This window comes from Syngnathus typhle, linkage group LG11 (genome assembly GCF_033458585.1).
Source record: "Syngnathus typhle isolate RoL2023-S1 ecotype Sweden linkage group LG11, RoL_Styp_1.0, whole genome shotgun sequence".
Taxonomy (NCBI): Eukaryota; Metazoa; Chordata; class Actinopteri; order Syngnathiformes; family Syngnathidae; genus Syngnathus; species Syngnathus typhle.
The window spans coordinates 3,368,349-3,385,386 of NC_083748.1; the positions used below are offsets into that span (position 1 = coordinate 3,368,349).

The window sequence follows — 17,038 nt, forward strand, 5'->3', positions numbered from 1 at the left end:
GTTCATCAAAGCTGCAAAATGTGAAGCACTGCCATTTTGAAAAACGTTGGACGCAGAGCACTTGGTGTTCTTTTAAACTTAATTTGACCTTCTCTAAAGTTTTGACTGTCCAATATTTCAAGCCCATTTCAGCAACTTGCTGTTCTCTAACAAAGAGCTGAATGGCAAATAAAGTGCAATAGATTTCCAAGTATGTCCACTTCTATGCCTTTTTGTGACTCTTTCAATCTTTGTTCGCTCCACTGCCCAATCCGCTCAGAAAATCGTCAATCCAAAAATATTTTTAAAAAAATACTAATAAAAATTCAATATGCATTTTCCACAGAAAACACTGGAAAATAAAAAAAAATTTAAAAATGGAAAAAAGCTTAAATAATAAATAAAATATTAGACATATTTATAATGTTGCATACAATTGTTTCATTTATCTATTGTCCCGTTTTGTAACGTACCTCCTATTTGGGGTGCAAAAATGTTTTCCCATTGACTCTAATTCTAAATTTGATCCATCAGCTAGGATGAAGGAACATCCAGAGCCACTTTCAAGTAACTACATTAAATGATGTATTTATAATTTTGTGGATTTACATATTTTTGACATGAGTGAGTGTTTGTCTTTGTTTTACCTCATCTTGCTTTAGCATCTCCTCCTTCAGCTTCTCCACAATCTGACTTTGGTAGTCAATCTCCGCATCCTTCAGTGGTGAGACACAAAATGCATCTATATTATTATTGTGTAATCAATGCACACTTTTTTTCGCATATTTTTTAAAAAGTACCGTAATTTTCGGACTATAAGTCGCGGGTTTTTTCATAGTTTGGGTGGGGGGGGCGACTTATACTCAGGAGCGACTTATATACATATATATGTTTTTTTTTCTCTTTTTTGGGCATTTTATGGCTGGTGCAACTTATACTCCGGTGCGACTTATAGTCCGAAAATTACGGTAGAAGTAAATGCTCCTTTATATCTCACATAAATGTCAAATGTGTTTTATTATGTATGCACACACATGATACGTGAAAGCTTTTAAGGTTCTAAATGTCAAGCTTAATACTCATTATATCCCCTTTACTCCATTCAATTCTTCTGATGCAGAGGTTGACACGCGTGCGAAACGATTGACATGAATAATGCACACGCATTCTTCATACGTGCATACCGTGAGAGTCATTAATGCAGTCGACGGCGCTTAATGGTACCCCCTGAAATAAAATTGTCACCTTGTCATCCATCTGCTTGTAGAGCTTCCGGATCTCCTCCTCATACTTGTGACGCTCCTCCTCGGAAATGTGTACCACGATGGAGGAGGTCAGGGAACACGGGCTGCATATATCCAGCACCGCCTCCTCGGAGTCGGGCGCTGTCACTATCTCGTCCTCGTCTTCGCCCTCTGAGGCTCTTTCAACCTCACCTGAAGGCATGATGCAAGACATGTTTGTTTGACAGAAGCCAAGTGGCCAGTAGCAGCACACAACGGTAATCACATCATACAATAAAAACAAATCGATAGACGACCCATGAGAGTCCTCATTGCCATTAAGAGGTTTCATTTCTGCTATTGCGGCCACCTTTTAAGTGGTACTTTCTTTCAAGGCACGCCCGTTGACTGATGTCCCACCTAGACGATCGATGCGCAAGTCACCGCGTGAGATGCGCTCAAAGCGATCGATAGCGATGACAATACACCTCGGGTGACATCTGTCACCGGTCGGCCCCCCCACTGTCCGCTAGAAGGTGGGATCATCAATAAGGAGGCGACAAGTCGACGGATGACTTTTTTGGGTGACCCGCTTGAGGATGGAGGTCAAATGTAGACACAGATGACGTCTATGTGGGGAGGAGCCAGATATGCTGTCAAAATGATCCATTAAGGAGATTAAAAGTGTTCCTATTCTGGAAGGGACGCGAAGGAATTGGCTGTACAGAAAGATGCTGTAGGTTTGTTGATTTATGACTTCTGCCAAGGAAAGCTGGTGACATTTATTTCATTCATTTACAATTTCATTTACTGAGTGTATGCTCTTTAAATTGTTTGGTTTTGGATAAAAGTCACACAAAAAAAACGCTTTTCTAACCAAAAATCCAAATTTACCGTTTTTTTCTAACTAATTTATTGTCCTAAAATCTGGGGTGCGCATTATACATGGGTACAAATAAAACATTTTTTTTTTTTTAAATCCAGATATGATACAGAGGCCGCCATTACAGATGCGCTTTCTTCTCTGCTGTTCACTTCAAACACGCTCCATACGAACACAATGCTCTTGTATCAGACGTTTGCTCGATCACCTGCTCGTTTGCTGTCACAATGTACCCTACACAAATCCGAAACATTTCTTCGCTATCGAGTTTGCTAGCGCATGCGCAGTGATACTGACCGGCAGAATAACATCCGGTTGCTCCCAAAGATGATCTTTTTTCTGAAATAATTTTACGTTTACGAACTTAAGTAGGAGTCAAAATTTGGGTGCGTATTATACATGGGTACAGGCTTTTTTCCAGCATCGACATGCCATTTTTAGGGTGCGTATTATACATGGGGGCTCATTATACATGGGAAAAAAACGGTACTCAATTTATTCTCTTAAATCATTCACTGCCAATGACGACTATAGACGTCCACTCATCTGTTTTAACTGGGCAGGCAGTGAATGGGTTAAATATGCTGAAGTCATTTTGGGGAGAAATTTTAATTGTTCAAGTGGTTTTCTACTTTTTTCAGCAGTATTGTTTTTAAGAGTACTCTTATTTAAGTGTAATTTTTTGGCTATGACTGACTGAATGAGTTAAATATACTGAAGTAATTCTGGGGAGAAATTTGAATTGTTCAAGTAGTTTTCTACTTTTTCCAGTATGATTGTTTTTAAGAGTACTCTTATTTAAGTGTAATTGTTTTGCTATGACTGACCTGCACTACAGAAAATGAAATCCCACTTGACTGGCAACCAGTCCAGGGTTGACCCAATTTTTCTCAACCAAAGCCACCTGGGACACCACGCTACCAGCTCAGTGCCCCCGTGCTAGAGTGTCCGTCCTGAGACTGGAAGGTTGTGGGTTCAAACCCCAACCGGGGTTATACCAAAGACTATAAAAATGGGACTCATTTCTTCTCTGCTTGGCACTCAGTGTAAGGGGTTGAAATGAGGCGTTAGATCACCAAATGATTACCGAGTGCGGTGCTGGTAACTGCTGCCCTCTCTCCCAGGGGATGGATTAAAATCACACGGGGATGGGTTAAATGCAGAGGACAAATTTCACCACACCCAGATGTGTGCGTGACGACCATTGGGACTTTAACTTTAATTTACAGAAAATGAGATTTGGCTCTTCCTCACCATTTGCAAAACAACTCGCATGATTACCTTGTAAACACTCATGACAACATCGACACACGCGCCAGTATCGATGACTGCGTACAATTAATTTCCCGCCGATTATCTTTCATTGGCAGCGATTAACATTCCCATGATTAAAAATGCGACGTGTACAGCAGCTCAAGTGGAGAAAGAAGGCAACAGATTGATTGAACAACCGCCATGTCGAGCCAACCTAACTACCACTGAAGACTCCCACACTGTCATTGATTTTAAGTCAAAGGTGTGCACGCGAGCCTGTAAATGAATAACTGCACAGACTGAGTTGGACTGTTTATGCATGCGTGTGTGCGTGTTGATACACCGTTGGCTTTTCTGTAGCGATTAACCCCGACAGCTCTGTGAAGTATAAACACATCTCATTAAGTAACTGTAAGAATACAACATTTCAAGCAGGGTAGAGTTCACTCCTGTTTGAGGTAGTAAAACATTGCACGTTTGCTATCATTGAACGAGTCCGCAGTAAAGTCCTTGATGATGTTGGACGGATGGTGTTTCTGTTTTTTTTTTCTTTTTTGTGACAGACACTCTAATAAATTTTCTTTACCACCGTTTTGATGTGCTTTGCAAATTTACTAGAGCGCTTGTAAAAGAAAGCAACCAGATTCATTCGGTGCTTTAATGTGTACTCTTGCAGTTTTATGAATCACAGTGATGCCTTGAGAAAAAAAAAAGTGCATCTCAAATCTTCTTTGCCCATTGAAATAAAAGGAAATCCCATTAATCTGTTCCATCCGACCCCCAAAAATGTTTTGGAACGTGCGTTTTGGTGAATTTAATTCAATACTGCTGTACTGAAAAGGAACACAATGATATTGAACAAAAGTTTTTTGTCATAGTGATCATTCTCAAAACCAAGACGATCCCTACGGAACATGATGTGACATGAGCTACATCAGTGTGTATATCGTACGGGCACACAATTTTCAGTCTTTTGCATTTAATGAATAATGAGTGGTGCTTTTTAGATGATGAGTCCAATATTACCATTCCGCCAGCAGTTTAACTCCGCCTCCAGTCTGTGCACGGTCTCCTTCAGTGACCTGTTCTTCTCCTTCTCCTTCTCGTACTTCCTCTTCCACTGCTCGGCGGTGAGCTCAAGGTTCACCGTCACTGTGTTTCGGATAGTTTTTGCCCTAATTGGATGGATGGGTAGAGTTAAAAAAAGAAAAATCAGGGCAGAAGTGAATAGAGAGGAGAGAAGATCAGAGGAAACCAAAAGAGCAAGGCTATTTCAGCTTGAGCCGTTCAATTAAAATGAGCTAGCGTGGCATTAATTAGCATGCAAACCGGGTTTCTGCCCACCGTGTTTGACGGTGCATGCCGAGAAGAGAACAAAAAAAAAGCCGGCTGCACGAATGTTTAACAGCCAGTTCAACATTTGGTCATTAATAAACAGCTAATTTGTAGGGGCAAGAATAGGAGACACTTGCAGATAAAGGGCAACTATCACGATATTGACTTTTTAATATTTGTATGCAAACAGTTGAGGCTCCAGTGTGCCTGAAATTAAATGACCATGTAAATCTTTTCTTCATGCTTAGATTGGCAGGCAATCTATACAATTTTGGTGATGAAGTGCTGCATCCACGAGTGAAAATACAAATAAGATTTTAGTTTGAGTTTATGGGGACTTGCTTTTAGCTTTAGATTTCAGGTCGCTTGAGAAGCTGTTATTTATTAACCTTGTTATACAATCCTCTGACCTTGTTCATATTGACTGAAGAAGGTCAAAGACGTCTTAATAAGATGGCAGGGAACTATGTTAACTTTCTCCTTTAAGGAATTCAAAATGGATGGGATTGACTCTTTTAAACATTCCTCACCACATAAATTGTGCATCGGATTCTTTAAATGAATGACGGAGTTGCAAAGATAGATAAGAGAGCATGTCTGGAAGGTGAGTGTCTGGATGTGAAGCTGATTTTAGGGTTTGCGACTCGCTTAGCCAAACATGACTCAGACTTAGACTTGACAAGTCGAGCCTGTGCCGCATGAGTGTGCCGGTGTTGAGTGAGCCCACAAGTTATTAAAATAATGTGATCACAAAAGCAAAGGCTGCACGACATTCTCAACTTCACAGGGACATTAGTCATACAACAGGCAGGGTGAAGACCGAGGACCTGTCTTAAGAAACTAGGACACGTTCTGATGATTAGCATTTTCAAAAGCTTCGGAGGCAATCACGCGGGCGCTATGTCAAGCCGAGCGAGAAGTGACAGAGCTGCCGCTTGTTTTTTTTTTTTTATCACCTTTGGCCAAACATGAGCGTGGACCTGGTCTCAACGTCGTTGTAGCTGGAGGGGGAGCAGCAGATAAACATGGTGGTGCGACAGTTGCCCCCCAGTGAGTCCTGTAAGATGCGCGTCATTTTGCTGTCACGGTACGGCACGTGGGACTTCTGCACAGACGGGAGGGAATGAATAGAGAGGATTCGGCTTAAGAAAGGCAAAGGGACATTTTGTGCTAACATCCATTATTTTATTTTATTTTTTACTGTTTTATTCCATGCATGAGGATATGGGTTTTTAAATTGTGACAAAAGCGTCATTATTTTACATATGCATGTATTTTTTACAACATTTATTTTGTACGGTGAGAATTTCTATTTTGAATTTTCTATATTCTGGCCTCACTGGAGGTGAGGAAACAGAAATTTCACACATTAACATTTCGGTTTGGACTAATGCAGTGGTTGTCAAATTTCTAACAGAAGAAATCACCACAAAAAAATATTCAGCAAATAATGGTCAAAAGTAAAATACAGTTACAGAAAGATGAGTTCTCCAGACGTACTGTTCCTTCAGCCAAAGCCGAGATGACGTTGCCGAGGGCCGACAAAGACTTGTTGATGTTCTTGGCTTCGTCCAGCACGGCTCCCTCAGCACCCGTCTTGCTGACCTGACGAAAATACAGAGTAGGGAACATCTTTCATATAACGGGTTACATAGTTTCGGATACATTTCAGACAAAAAACTAATCATAAATCTTATTTTCCATTAATTACTAAAGAATCTGGTGCCACCACAACACATTTAATCACATTTTCATAACGTGTCAAGCCGTTTTTCAGTGTGTTTGTGCACGACATATTTTCCTGGGTTTATTTTTAATTGGGAATGAAGCCTCTCTTTATGCCAATTGGATACACTTAATGAGAAACTTATTTTGCCAGATAACGAGGTAGACCAGCAGCTTTCTGTAAATGCAGATCAATTATTTAATGTTTACATCTGAAGCTCATTCATTTCCAGAGGGAACACAGCGTCAGCACTTATTTGCTACATAGGAGCTTATTTAAAATTCCTTTCCTTGTGACTACTTTTCGAGCAGTAAGAATGATTCTTTTGGGGTTTGGAAAAAAAATCCAATTCCCCTCCAAAAAGAAGTCGTTTTGTCTCCAACAGAGAAACCGATTGGATTGCTAAAAGACTGAACATGATATTGCATCACAGGGAGGCATTAGCAGATCCCCACTGCAAATAAGAGCCAGTCTGTCCTCAGCGTATTAATGTGAGCGAATGTTGTCATTTGTAATCTTTTTGACAGATTCTCTGCTTTTTCGAGGTTGAAGTTCAGCGATGTTTGTCGGTGCGTTGATGCCAGAACATGCAGAACGACCTGCGGTGCCACTGAGGCAACATCTTGCAAATGATTTATACGGCAAAAATCCCAAAGCATGTTTTTCTTATTTGCACTTGCATATAAACGACATCAAATATTAAGCAAGCAAGGCATTTTATATCATATTTAAGCAATTTACACTTGCGGAATTATTCATTGAGTCCTTGCTGAATTCTGAATTGTGAATTTTTATGGTTGTTTATTGATTATGGTAATAGACATGCAGTTTGAACGCTGTGCATTTTATTGAGAGAAATACTTTTACATTTTCAATCCCCGCTCATGTGCAAAAAGCACATCAAGCGTGGAGGTGGAATCATTGTGTTTTGGGAAACTGTTCATTTCTAGGAGCTGACTCATTCATCATGGGATAAAATAGTATCAATAAAAAAAATAAGAAAATAAAAAACAAGAAATAAATTTTGAAAAATATACAAAATAAAATAAAAATGAATAAATAAATATCCCTCATTTCACATTTGTCCCCTCTTCGTGGATGCTTAAGAGATGTCCGCATGTCTTACCTTCTCACTCCCAGCCAGGTCCACCAGGTAGAGCTTCCCGCTGAGCTTCTGCTCCGTCTCCACGTTCTCCTGCTTGATGTTGATCAGGAAGATGCTGTGACTGCGCGAACTGTGCTCATTCATATCTGAGGAACGACACAAGTTGGCCGTCACGTCATTTCACTGCTTTAATTGAACATTTACGGCACGTAACGGAGCAACTCACTTGTGACGGCGACGTGACGGTTGACTTTTCCTTCATCTATCACATCCATCACTTCATCTGGACTGGTGACAAAGCGTTCAGTGCAACCCTTGGGGAAGAAAGGATGTAATATAATATTTGGAACTTACTGCAAGACAAGGGAATACGTTTTGGGAATCTGACTTTTGCACAAGAGAGCATTCTACATCTGCGTGATAAAAGAGGGACAAATCAAAGCACATTTGAGTGAGGGCAGGATGACTCACCTTCACATACGGGACTCTGTATTTGTCTTCGTGCACTGACAGATTGGTTTTGGTCACTGCGGAGAAGCGAGGCGAGAGAATGCAAGGTCATTGCGTTGCATTCCTCTAGTGCCTATTGTGTTAACTGAACAAAACGTTTCTTGTGGTTGTTGTCTATTGTGGTAGCATCAGTGAGTCGGATTCTAGGTGTGGTCATGTTGGTAAGAGTGTGGCTCCTCTTCCTATTAGTACCTTTTTTTGTCGGAGTGCAAATCACGAGAGGTTAACTGTTACAGTTTTTTTCCATGTATAATGCGCCCCCATGTATAATACGCACCCTAAAAATGGCATGTTGATGCTGGAAAAAAGCCTGTACCCATGTATAATATGCACCCAAATTTTGACTCCTACTTAAGTCCGTAAACGTAAAATTATTTCAGAAAAAAGATCATCTTTGGGAACAACCGGATGTTATTCTGCTGGTCAGTATCACTGCGCATGCGCTAGCAAACTCGATAGCGAAGAAATGTTTCGGATTTGTGTAGGGTACATTGTGACAGCAAACGAGCAGGTGATCGAGCAAGCGTCTGATACGAGAGCATTGTGTTCGTATTTATTTTTGTACCCATGTATAATGCGCACCCCAGATTTTAGGACAATAAATTAGTTACATTTTGTGCATTATACATGGAAAAAAACGGTATTTTATTTCTAGATATGCACAATTAAAGTAAAAAAACGGAATGTGCACATTTTAGAAGATGGAGGAGTTTGATGGCGTGGGAAGAAAGCATGAATGTGATTGACTGGTGATCAGTCCAAGGTTTAGCCCGTTTCTTTCACCAAATGTCAGCTAGTATTGACTTTTCTAAATTGCCCTCATGTGTGAATGAGAGTGTCAATGGTTGTTTGCGCCCTACGATGGACTGCTTATCACTTCAGCGTGAATTCCGCTTCCGAGCCAAAATTCAACAGATGGGTTCCAGCTCACTCAGAATTTGTTATGGCAAAGACAAATGGATGGCGGAAAATGCCTATTTTTATCCTGCCTGTATAGTTAATAAATGTTTTAGAATGGCAAGAATAAAAACTGAAAAAAATGTTTTTAAAATCTGAGCACGCACCGTCTAGCAGGTCCCGAATTTTATCCATGTAGATCTCAAAGTAGGACACCTGCAAATACAAAAAATAAAAATAATTGCGATGCTTGGCTGACTACCCCATAGCCAGATTATGACATCACAGTTTGCGAGAAAGTTCCATCAAGTCGAAACTAACCTTGATGTGGAATTCCAGGTTCTCGTCCATGGCAAATATGTGTTCGAAAATGTCTTCCGCAATCCGGGGGATGATGCCCATCCCCTGGGGGTCGTGAAGGTTGCCCTGCAAGACATGAAGTGTAAATGAAGAGGCGGTGGAAGGGGGTCGGAGGTCTTTTGAGTTGCTCCCCATGGGGACTGGAAAAAGTGGTTCCCTGCGGAGTGCCCGGGAAAGAATGCGTTGAAAAGTAACTTTACAGTCAGTCAGCTTTAGTCATTAAAAAAACGGCTCCTTCTATTTGCTCCTCCTAAGAATGTATCTTTTGAATTATTGATGTGAGGCTACTGTACCTCCATAGTGTGAGTTTTTCCCGAGGCCGTCTGGCCGTAGGCAAAGATGGTCCCATTGTACCCGCCCAGTACATCTAAGAAAGGGAAATCAGAGATGCGTGAAAGTGGAAAAACTATACAAGTGGGGGAACAGCGGTGAGAGAGAAAAAAAGTTCAGATCAGCAAGCATCAAAGGATTAACCCAAAATGTGATGAGAGCCAATATAAACCCCATCTGGATTTTTTTTTTTTAATATAGCGCTGTTCAAAACTTGATCAAATCTGGATTAAGCCTGATTTGACATTCCAAAGCACCTGACCCTTCATGCACGAGGCAATTCTTTGATAGTGCCTGATAAAAACAGCACATGTGGTGTTAAACAAGGACTCCCAGCATGACCTGCCTGCATGTATACAGCAGTGAAAACCAACCATCTGCTTGTCTAAAATGTATATAATAGCAATTAGCAACACACAGTGGCATGCCTCAAACAGCTAACAAGAAGAAAGAAAAAGAAGAAAAATATAAATTTTAGATAGCGGACAAAATAACCGATTAAGTGACTCTCACTCTCTCACTGGCCTGCCACTCCTCAAACACGACAGTGCGTTAATCCTTTATCTCACGTTTTCCATTTTTATGCTCAAGTTATGTTTGCCTTGTCATTCTATCCTCCCCGAAAGACCGTCAAATTTATAGAGGTTGACAAATGAACCCCTTTCCATGCTCTGTCTACTTAAATGGACTGCCCCACTTGATGCAAACGTGCCACAATAAGTGTGAGCCTGAAGGTGGAGAATAAGAGATGCAGGTTGTTGGGGATAGGTGACAGATGAAAGACTGTCATGGATAATAGCTCAACGTGATCAACGCTGTGTGCTTTTTCAAACGTGTGTATCACTGAAATTGTTTTTCTCACATCCATCTGAAAGAAGCTGTTAATATCCGCAGCCCTTGAAAGGTTTCTACCGCTCAGCGGAGCAACCATGATGCTGTCAATCTCCTTTGTTAAATTGAAAAATGAAATAAAATTACAATACTATCCACTGTGAGCAATCATGTCTGCCATTGTAATTAAGAAAAAATGAATATTTAGAAGAAAAGGAAACCAAGCGGCAGTTTGGGGACTCACTCACCTTTGACAATTTGCTTGGCACAAGTGTTGTAGACCTGCTCCTGGGTGGAATTTGTGGGGAAAACCTGGTCAAACACGTAGCACCTTCCCTGTAAAAGAAAACCGCTGTGTTTGAAAAAGTAAAGGTCAACCAACACCCCTCATCATCAGCCGCCATCAATACGAGATGCTTCTATAAAAGCTGCCAGCACATAAGAGTAAATATCTTCTCTGTGCACAGTAGACACGATTTACAGAGGATGGATCCTGTGGCGTCCACGCACAAATGCATCACTTGTGTGTCTTTTTTTTTATTATTGCTGTGAATTGTGAGTCCACACAAAGTGAGAAGGCATGGAGGTGAAGCCATTAGAGGCGGCGTTCAAGGACTTGCCAAGCCAAGTCAAGCGCGGAGGACAAATGGTATTGCAAGGAGGGAAAACGCATGCAGATAAAATAACGACGTAGATGAAGTGAAGGAAGCAACCACAATGGGTCTCTTGGTAGGTCAAAAGCCACTCATATTGTAAACAGAAAATATAAATCTATTCATCAATTTTTTTTTCAGCTTTTTTCTTTCCATTTTAAGTACTAAGGATTCTGAGATAGAAAACGCTAAATGTAATTTCCCTGCATAAGAACTAAGCCGTGTCAAAGCTACAGGAAGTAATACATGTGTTTTAGTTAGTTAGTTAGTTAGTTAGTTAGTTAGTTAGTTAGTTAGTTAGTTAGTTAGTTAGTTAGTTAGTTAGTTAGTTAGTTAGTTAGTTAGTTAGTTAGTTAGTTAGTTAGTTAGTTAGTTAGTTAGCTAGCTAGTGACTAGTCAACTAAATTAATTAACTAAGCAACAAACGAGAAAGTCAAATGAGAAAGTCACTGATTGGCTGCTTGATGCAGTAATTTTTAACCTGACTAAATATATATTCTAACTGACTGAAAAATTTACAAACTGAGGGTTTGTAAATTTCTATCTGCACGTATCCAGTCACGTTTTATGACTCATGGAGGTAACACAGGCAAACGCCATGGCCTTCAACCAGAGGATGGGTAACTCAGATGTGAACACGTGATGAACAGTATAGACTGGTAAATATTTATATGGCATTCTCCTGGCATACTGATTATTACGAGTAGGGAGAGAAAGGCCGTAGAAGAAAAATGACTTTCATCCTGGGTGTTAATGAGGAATGTTCCCCTCATTGTTAATGCAAAGCTCTTAAATCCCCAATGTAATCCCAACAATTAAATAAAAATATTTTGCTGACGCTCATCGAGTGTGGATTTGTGAAGGCATGTACTGTACCTCCCCGGCTGTTCCATCTTTTTCAGTGTTACATAATCCACCATATAGAGACACTTTTCTATGTGCTTTCTAAAAAGGCCATATGATCCGCAGGGACGCTGTGGGCCACGATTACATCATTTGCGATAAAGCGTACACAAGTTAATCTCTCTCAGTATTACTGGAGAGGAGAACTGCTGCTTTTTAGTCTTTTTTTTTCTGCTATATAGTTGACAAAAAGCATCTTGTGGCAGCCGGGTTTCAATTGTGATTAATGATTACGGTAATATTTAGACTTTTCAATCATAAATAGTCTTTATCAAATCTGTCACAAGAAACATTTGTCTTGTTTACGATAACAATGGCCAGCGGCCTGGTATTGATTTATGTTGAAGTGACAAATTTGAGTCAAGCTGGCAAATACTAAATTTACAACACCAATATATCTAATAAGTTAGTGTGAAGGAGCTTTTTTACAACATATTTTTGCCTGTTTCGCTGCGTACTATGTCTCACAAATTTTCAATTTTGCATCAGTTGAGTGAGCATAACAGGATTTACTAAAATTAAGACATGTTAATGAATAATGACTTGAGGTGATGGCATGAAACATGTTAAGCAAAAAAATACAATTGTGCTAACACTTTGCAGTGCTACTTTCCTATTAACTCCGGCAAACGTTCAACAAGGGCCTCTTTCAATTCTATTTGTTCTTTAGTGTCACCAATCATTTCTTTCCCCACAGTCCCTGAAACTATAAGGTTGTGTTTGCCATCCTTTCAACATGGCCCGCCGTTCCCTGAAGAGCAATTGAACTGCTCCAGTTCCATGACACTTCCTGCCGTTGAGGTTCCGCACGATAACAATAAATTCCTTCTCTCCAGCTGCACTATTAAACAGTTAAATTAACAAAAAGGAAAGTGTTTGTCTTGATAAAGACAAAATCTCTTTGCGCTGTATCGAGTTGGCACTAATCTATAAAATTTCCTGAAGAAACGCTGACACCAATCATTAGTGGAGCGGAAAAAAAAAATTGTTCTACTCCGCTGAATGAGTTAGACATGGAGTGGGAGCAGCATAACACAATGACCTCCCACTTTACAGCTGCCGCGCTGCATAAAGGGATTTGATGCTTGTGACAGAGGCAAGGAGGAGACTGAGGGAGGAAAACAATTTTCCTTACAACAGCAACATTTGCTCCACAAGTTCAATCTAATGAAATCTGTAGTATCCCAAAGTCTCCCTTTATAAAGATGATAATGATCTGTTTTCAAATACTGTGAAAAATAACCTTGATTCATCTGCCTCAAATAAATCCATCCAATCAAAGGGCGACCTTTAATACTGACATTTAACTCTGGAATACAATTCTGAATCTTCCAATTATTCTAAGATGATTTTTGGTGAGGTACACGCTGGACACATAGGGAATCAGCTTTGGAACTTTGCCATGGAGATCATTTTTGCCCAGTCTCGTCCTCATTTTTGACTCATGGACACGCACGCTAACTGAGACGAAGGAATTCTTTCGACATTGTCCTTGGTTCCCTGGTGACCTCCAGGAAGAATCCCCACAGTGCTCTGTCTTGGGGTAATTTCTGTAGGCTGTCTCAGTCTGGTTTTGTGATTTTTCAATTTGTGGTGTCCTGAAGCGTTAGGAATGACTATAACCCTTTCCAGGTTGAGATGTCAATCACTTTGTCATCTGCTTTCTTCCTTTGGTTCATATTTTGTTGCGTTCTTTTGCCAATTTCATTTTGTCAGACTGGTTAGAACCGGTTTGGGCTTGAACATATCTGGAGTTAATCAGGCTTAGGTTGTGGTTATTGAAACTGCAATTAAATAAAAAACGATTTCAAAAAAAATAAATTCAACCATGTAGAAAGTGTGTTTTATGTTTACTCGGATTATTGGTCTCTGATGTTTGGATTTTTTTGACGAGCTTAAACATAAGCCATGAAATATAAAGCGCCTAACATGAAACATGAGACGTTTGTCAGACACAAGAAAGAGCCATGTAACATTTTCTCAGAAATGAATTCAATGTGTTAATATGCCTCTGGAATTAATAAGATCACATTTTCCCTCAACTGGAGGTTTCAAAAACCACAGCCTGATCGTTTTATTCTTTTCGCATAATCGCACTGAAGCCATTTTCGAATCCCATGTGAGAGGAATAATCAATACAATTAAAGAACATGTCGCTGCCAAAAAGAAAATAAGAGCGGCTAAGGATTTATCAAGCGGGAGAAAGGTGTTTAAAAAGAGAGAAGTGCAACACGTCCAGCACTTGAGCAAGTCTGATTTCAATTGCATTTTGCTGTACTTTAAGGAATTAGGGACAAACGAATAACCCATAATATTGGTCATGATTTCAGTTAAGCACCTTACAAGGTACTTAACCATATCTTTGTCGTGGGTTCAGTACATTGAGAATCTCCTGCTGCCTGACCATGTTTTATTTGGATTCAACACAGAGTCTGCTTTGGAGGTCGGCAGAAATTAGAGAATATTGTTGACTATCGGAATTGTGAGGATTTCAAATTCAAAAAGTCGAGTCATCAATTGGTCGTTGCATTTCTAAATTTATAACTCACTGTCTTAAGTTAAAATGCATATTATGGTATGGAAGTAACTCAACAAATGAAATCTGTTTACAAGTCATGTATTTTCCATCTCCAGCAACATAAGGTCACCTTTTAAGGAAAGGCCAACGTGTCATTTGAAACGGGTAACAAATTACCCGAGACTAAAATGCCACTTAGAGTAAGCATATGCACAAACACAAGGGACAACAATATACTGCAGGTATGGAAAATATATGAGCTTGGAGCTAATTGAGTGACAAAACTATAGGGACTCAACAAAATTCACTAATAACAGTATGCAAAAATGTTGGATTGAAATTTATTTTTTTATCAAGATGGACCAGCTTACCGTAGGAGGAATGTTTCGACACAAAGCTCTTTCCACTTCTCTCAAGACATATTGCTAAATATTTGAAAGGCTGAGCTATGCCAGATAAAATGATTAAGCCACCCACACAGGCAGACGAGGAGGCCGCCATTTAAGTTCAGCAGCTTGTCTCCTTGACTGACTCCTGCTTTGCTCCGTTAGTCGTCGTTTGTGTGCGTGTCTGCTCTCCTTGGAAAACTTTGTGCTGCACAAGTTCTACTTTAAAGTTACCAAAGGGCCTTATGAGTTGACAGTGGCTGCAATCCTGGGACATTGTGACTTTCTAGGAATGTAAACCAGCAGATGTTCATCGAAAAGAAAGGGTTGCATTTATGTGTTTCCTAATTATTGTAAAAAAAACAAAAACATTCTCTCGTTCACCACCAGCCCAAACGGAACTTTGACGTCCATAGCTGTCAATGGCAGTGAATGACTCAACATGATTATGCTCTTCACATCAATGACTATAATTTATTATTAATCATAACATAATCAAAATATACCATTAAAAGTAATTTATGTATGAAATCTGTGAGTCAAACTGGTAGCCCTTTCTATTAATCAGTAGAAGAAGTCGCACTCAGTTGTCCTCATTACAACAGAGAGTCCAAATGTATTAGAAGCAAATTTTGTTTTGTTCTCACTAATCTGAGAGCTCCAACGAAGCACAGTTGACTGCCAAACAGCCTTCGGGTTTGTAGTAGTGATGATGCATGGTGCTAAGAGGGAGAAAAAAACTGGTGTTGATTACTCTCGGGATCCTTGTGTTCTTTATTAGTCATCTGATGAAGGAAAAGTCACAAAAATTGTACTGTGCTGACAAACAAAAGCAATTATGTCAACAATTAACTGACTTTGTCTCAACTTTTCTCATGTTTTAGTCAGCGACAAAAATATCTTTGGTTGTTCATCTCCTACTAGACAGAAAATTGCCAATCTTTTTTGCCTTTGGCATTTAATGCGGTGGAGCGTGGCGTCACTTTGATGATCTTTTCGAGGATTCACTACTTAGAAGTCAGCTTGCAAAGATAATTTGTTGTTATCTCATATTATCTTTTTTTCCCCACTGACAAGAGAAACGAGTCCATCAGAGCAAAGAAAATGCCGCATAATTCATCAAGACTGGAAATTAGTTAGGGAGCGGACAAGGACACAAAAATTTGTCATTAACTTTTCACACCGGAAAATGAGCTTAATATTAGCAACCATATGGATAGAAGAGGATAGTGGAGAGAATAATTAGAAGGCATTCGGTTGAGCTTGACAAGACAAGAAAAAGTTATTTACCAAAGAAGAAAATGAATGTCTCCCTATACTTCCCACTTGATTACAAGCTAAGGCGGCCCATGAGAGGGAAGGACTCCATATTGGATATCGGCACACTGTAAAGCATCTACAATATCGAACGGCTAATGGCTCCACTTTTTACTCTTTCATTCCACGCCGTATATTCACTAGATTAATTCAGTCTATGATAAATGTAAAATAGATGTGTAAAGTCAGCCAAGAAAAATCTATTTGTTGTTTTTTGTGTAAGGTAAAAAGTATTTCTTTGTCACCATCTTGTGGTCTCTTGGTGTTAAGGAACTATGTTGATGTGAGTTAAAGAGCCTAATTTAGATAAAAGTAGCATAATATAAAAATTTAATAAAAAACCTTTAGAAATACATGTTGTATCTTCTTTAAGAAAAGCATCATTTGTACTCCACCATGAATTAAATCTGCACGGCAGCGGTGACTAATGCGGGCGATTTATAATGCAAAAAGTGCAAACTGCTCTATGTGAAATTTAAACAGCGTGAACTTGTGATCCTGTGATCTTGGAATGATCCATCCTCAACCATGCATGAGTCAAAGGAAGATCCATGACTCTTGCCATCCATGGGGAACCCTGCCGATGACCACATCTGACTAGTAATGAATAAAGCAGAGTCTATTAAAAGCTATCAGAAAATAATAAGCGAATCGCTCATTTCTGGATGCCGTTTAGGTGGTTAGCCGGGGGTATATTGCTGGTGGAGTACTCGAAGAAATAGCCCTGTAGGCTAGAATTGTCAAATTTGGCATTGGGAACGTGTCTGCTCTTTTGTTGTAGTCATTGAGCCGTGACGTGAGTTAATTTGGATTATGAAAGGGCCTCGA

General features: G+C 39.8%; 1 protein-coding gene across 1 annotated transcript in view; it reads right to left on the bottom strand.

Moving 5' to 3' along the window:
• kif5ab (kinesin family member 5A, b) overlaps positions 1 to 17,038 on the bottom strand; it is a 43,150-nt gene that overhangs the window by 18,730 nt on the left and 7,382 nt on the right. The window contains exons 2-13 of the mRNA XM_061291336.1: positions 10,682 to 10,769; positions 9,566 to 9,639; positions 9,234 to 9,338; positions 9,080 to 9,128; positions 7,977 to 8,032; positions 7,732 to 7,819; positions 7,527 to 7,651; positions 6,175 to 6,279; positions 5,631 to 5,779; positions 4,366 to 4,514; positions 1,225 to 1,415; positions 627 to 695 (exon numbers count right to left, since the gene is read on the bottom strand). Coding sequence (XP_061147320.1) covers positions 627 to 695; positions 1,225 to 1,415; positions 4,366 to 4,514; positions 5,631 to 5,779; positions 6,175 to 6,279; positions 7,527 to 7,651; positions 7,732 to 7,819; positions 7,977 to 8,032; positions 9,080 to 9,128; positions 9,234 to 9,338; positions 9,566 to 9,639; positions 10,682 to 10,769 — 1,248 coding nt within the window. The remainder of the gene's footprint in view (positions 1 to 626; positions 696 to 1,224; positions 1,416 to 4,365; positions 4,515 to 5,630; positions 5,780 to 6,174; positions 6,280 to 7,526; positions 7,652 to 7,731; positions 7,820 to 7,976; positions 8,033 to 9,079; positions 9,129 to 9,233; positions 9,339 to 9,565; positions 9,640 to 10,681; positions 10,770 to 17,038) is intronic.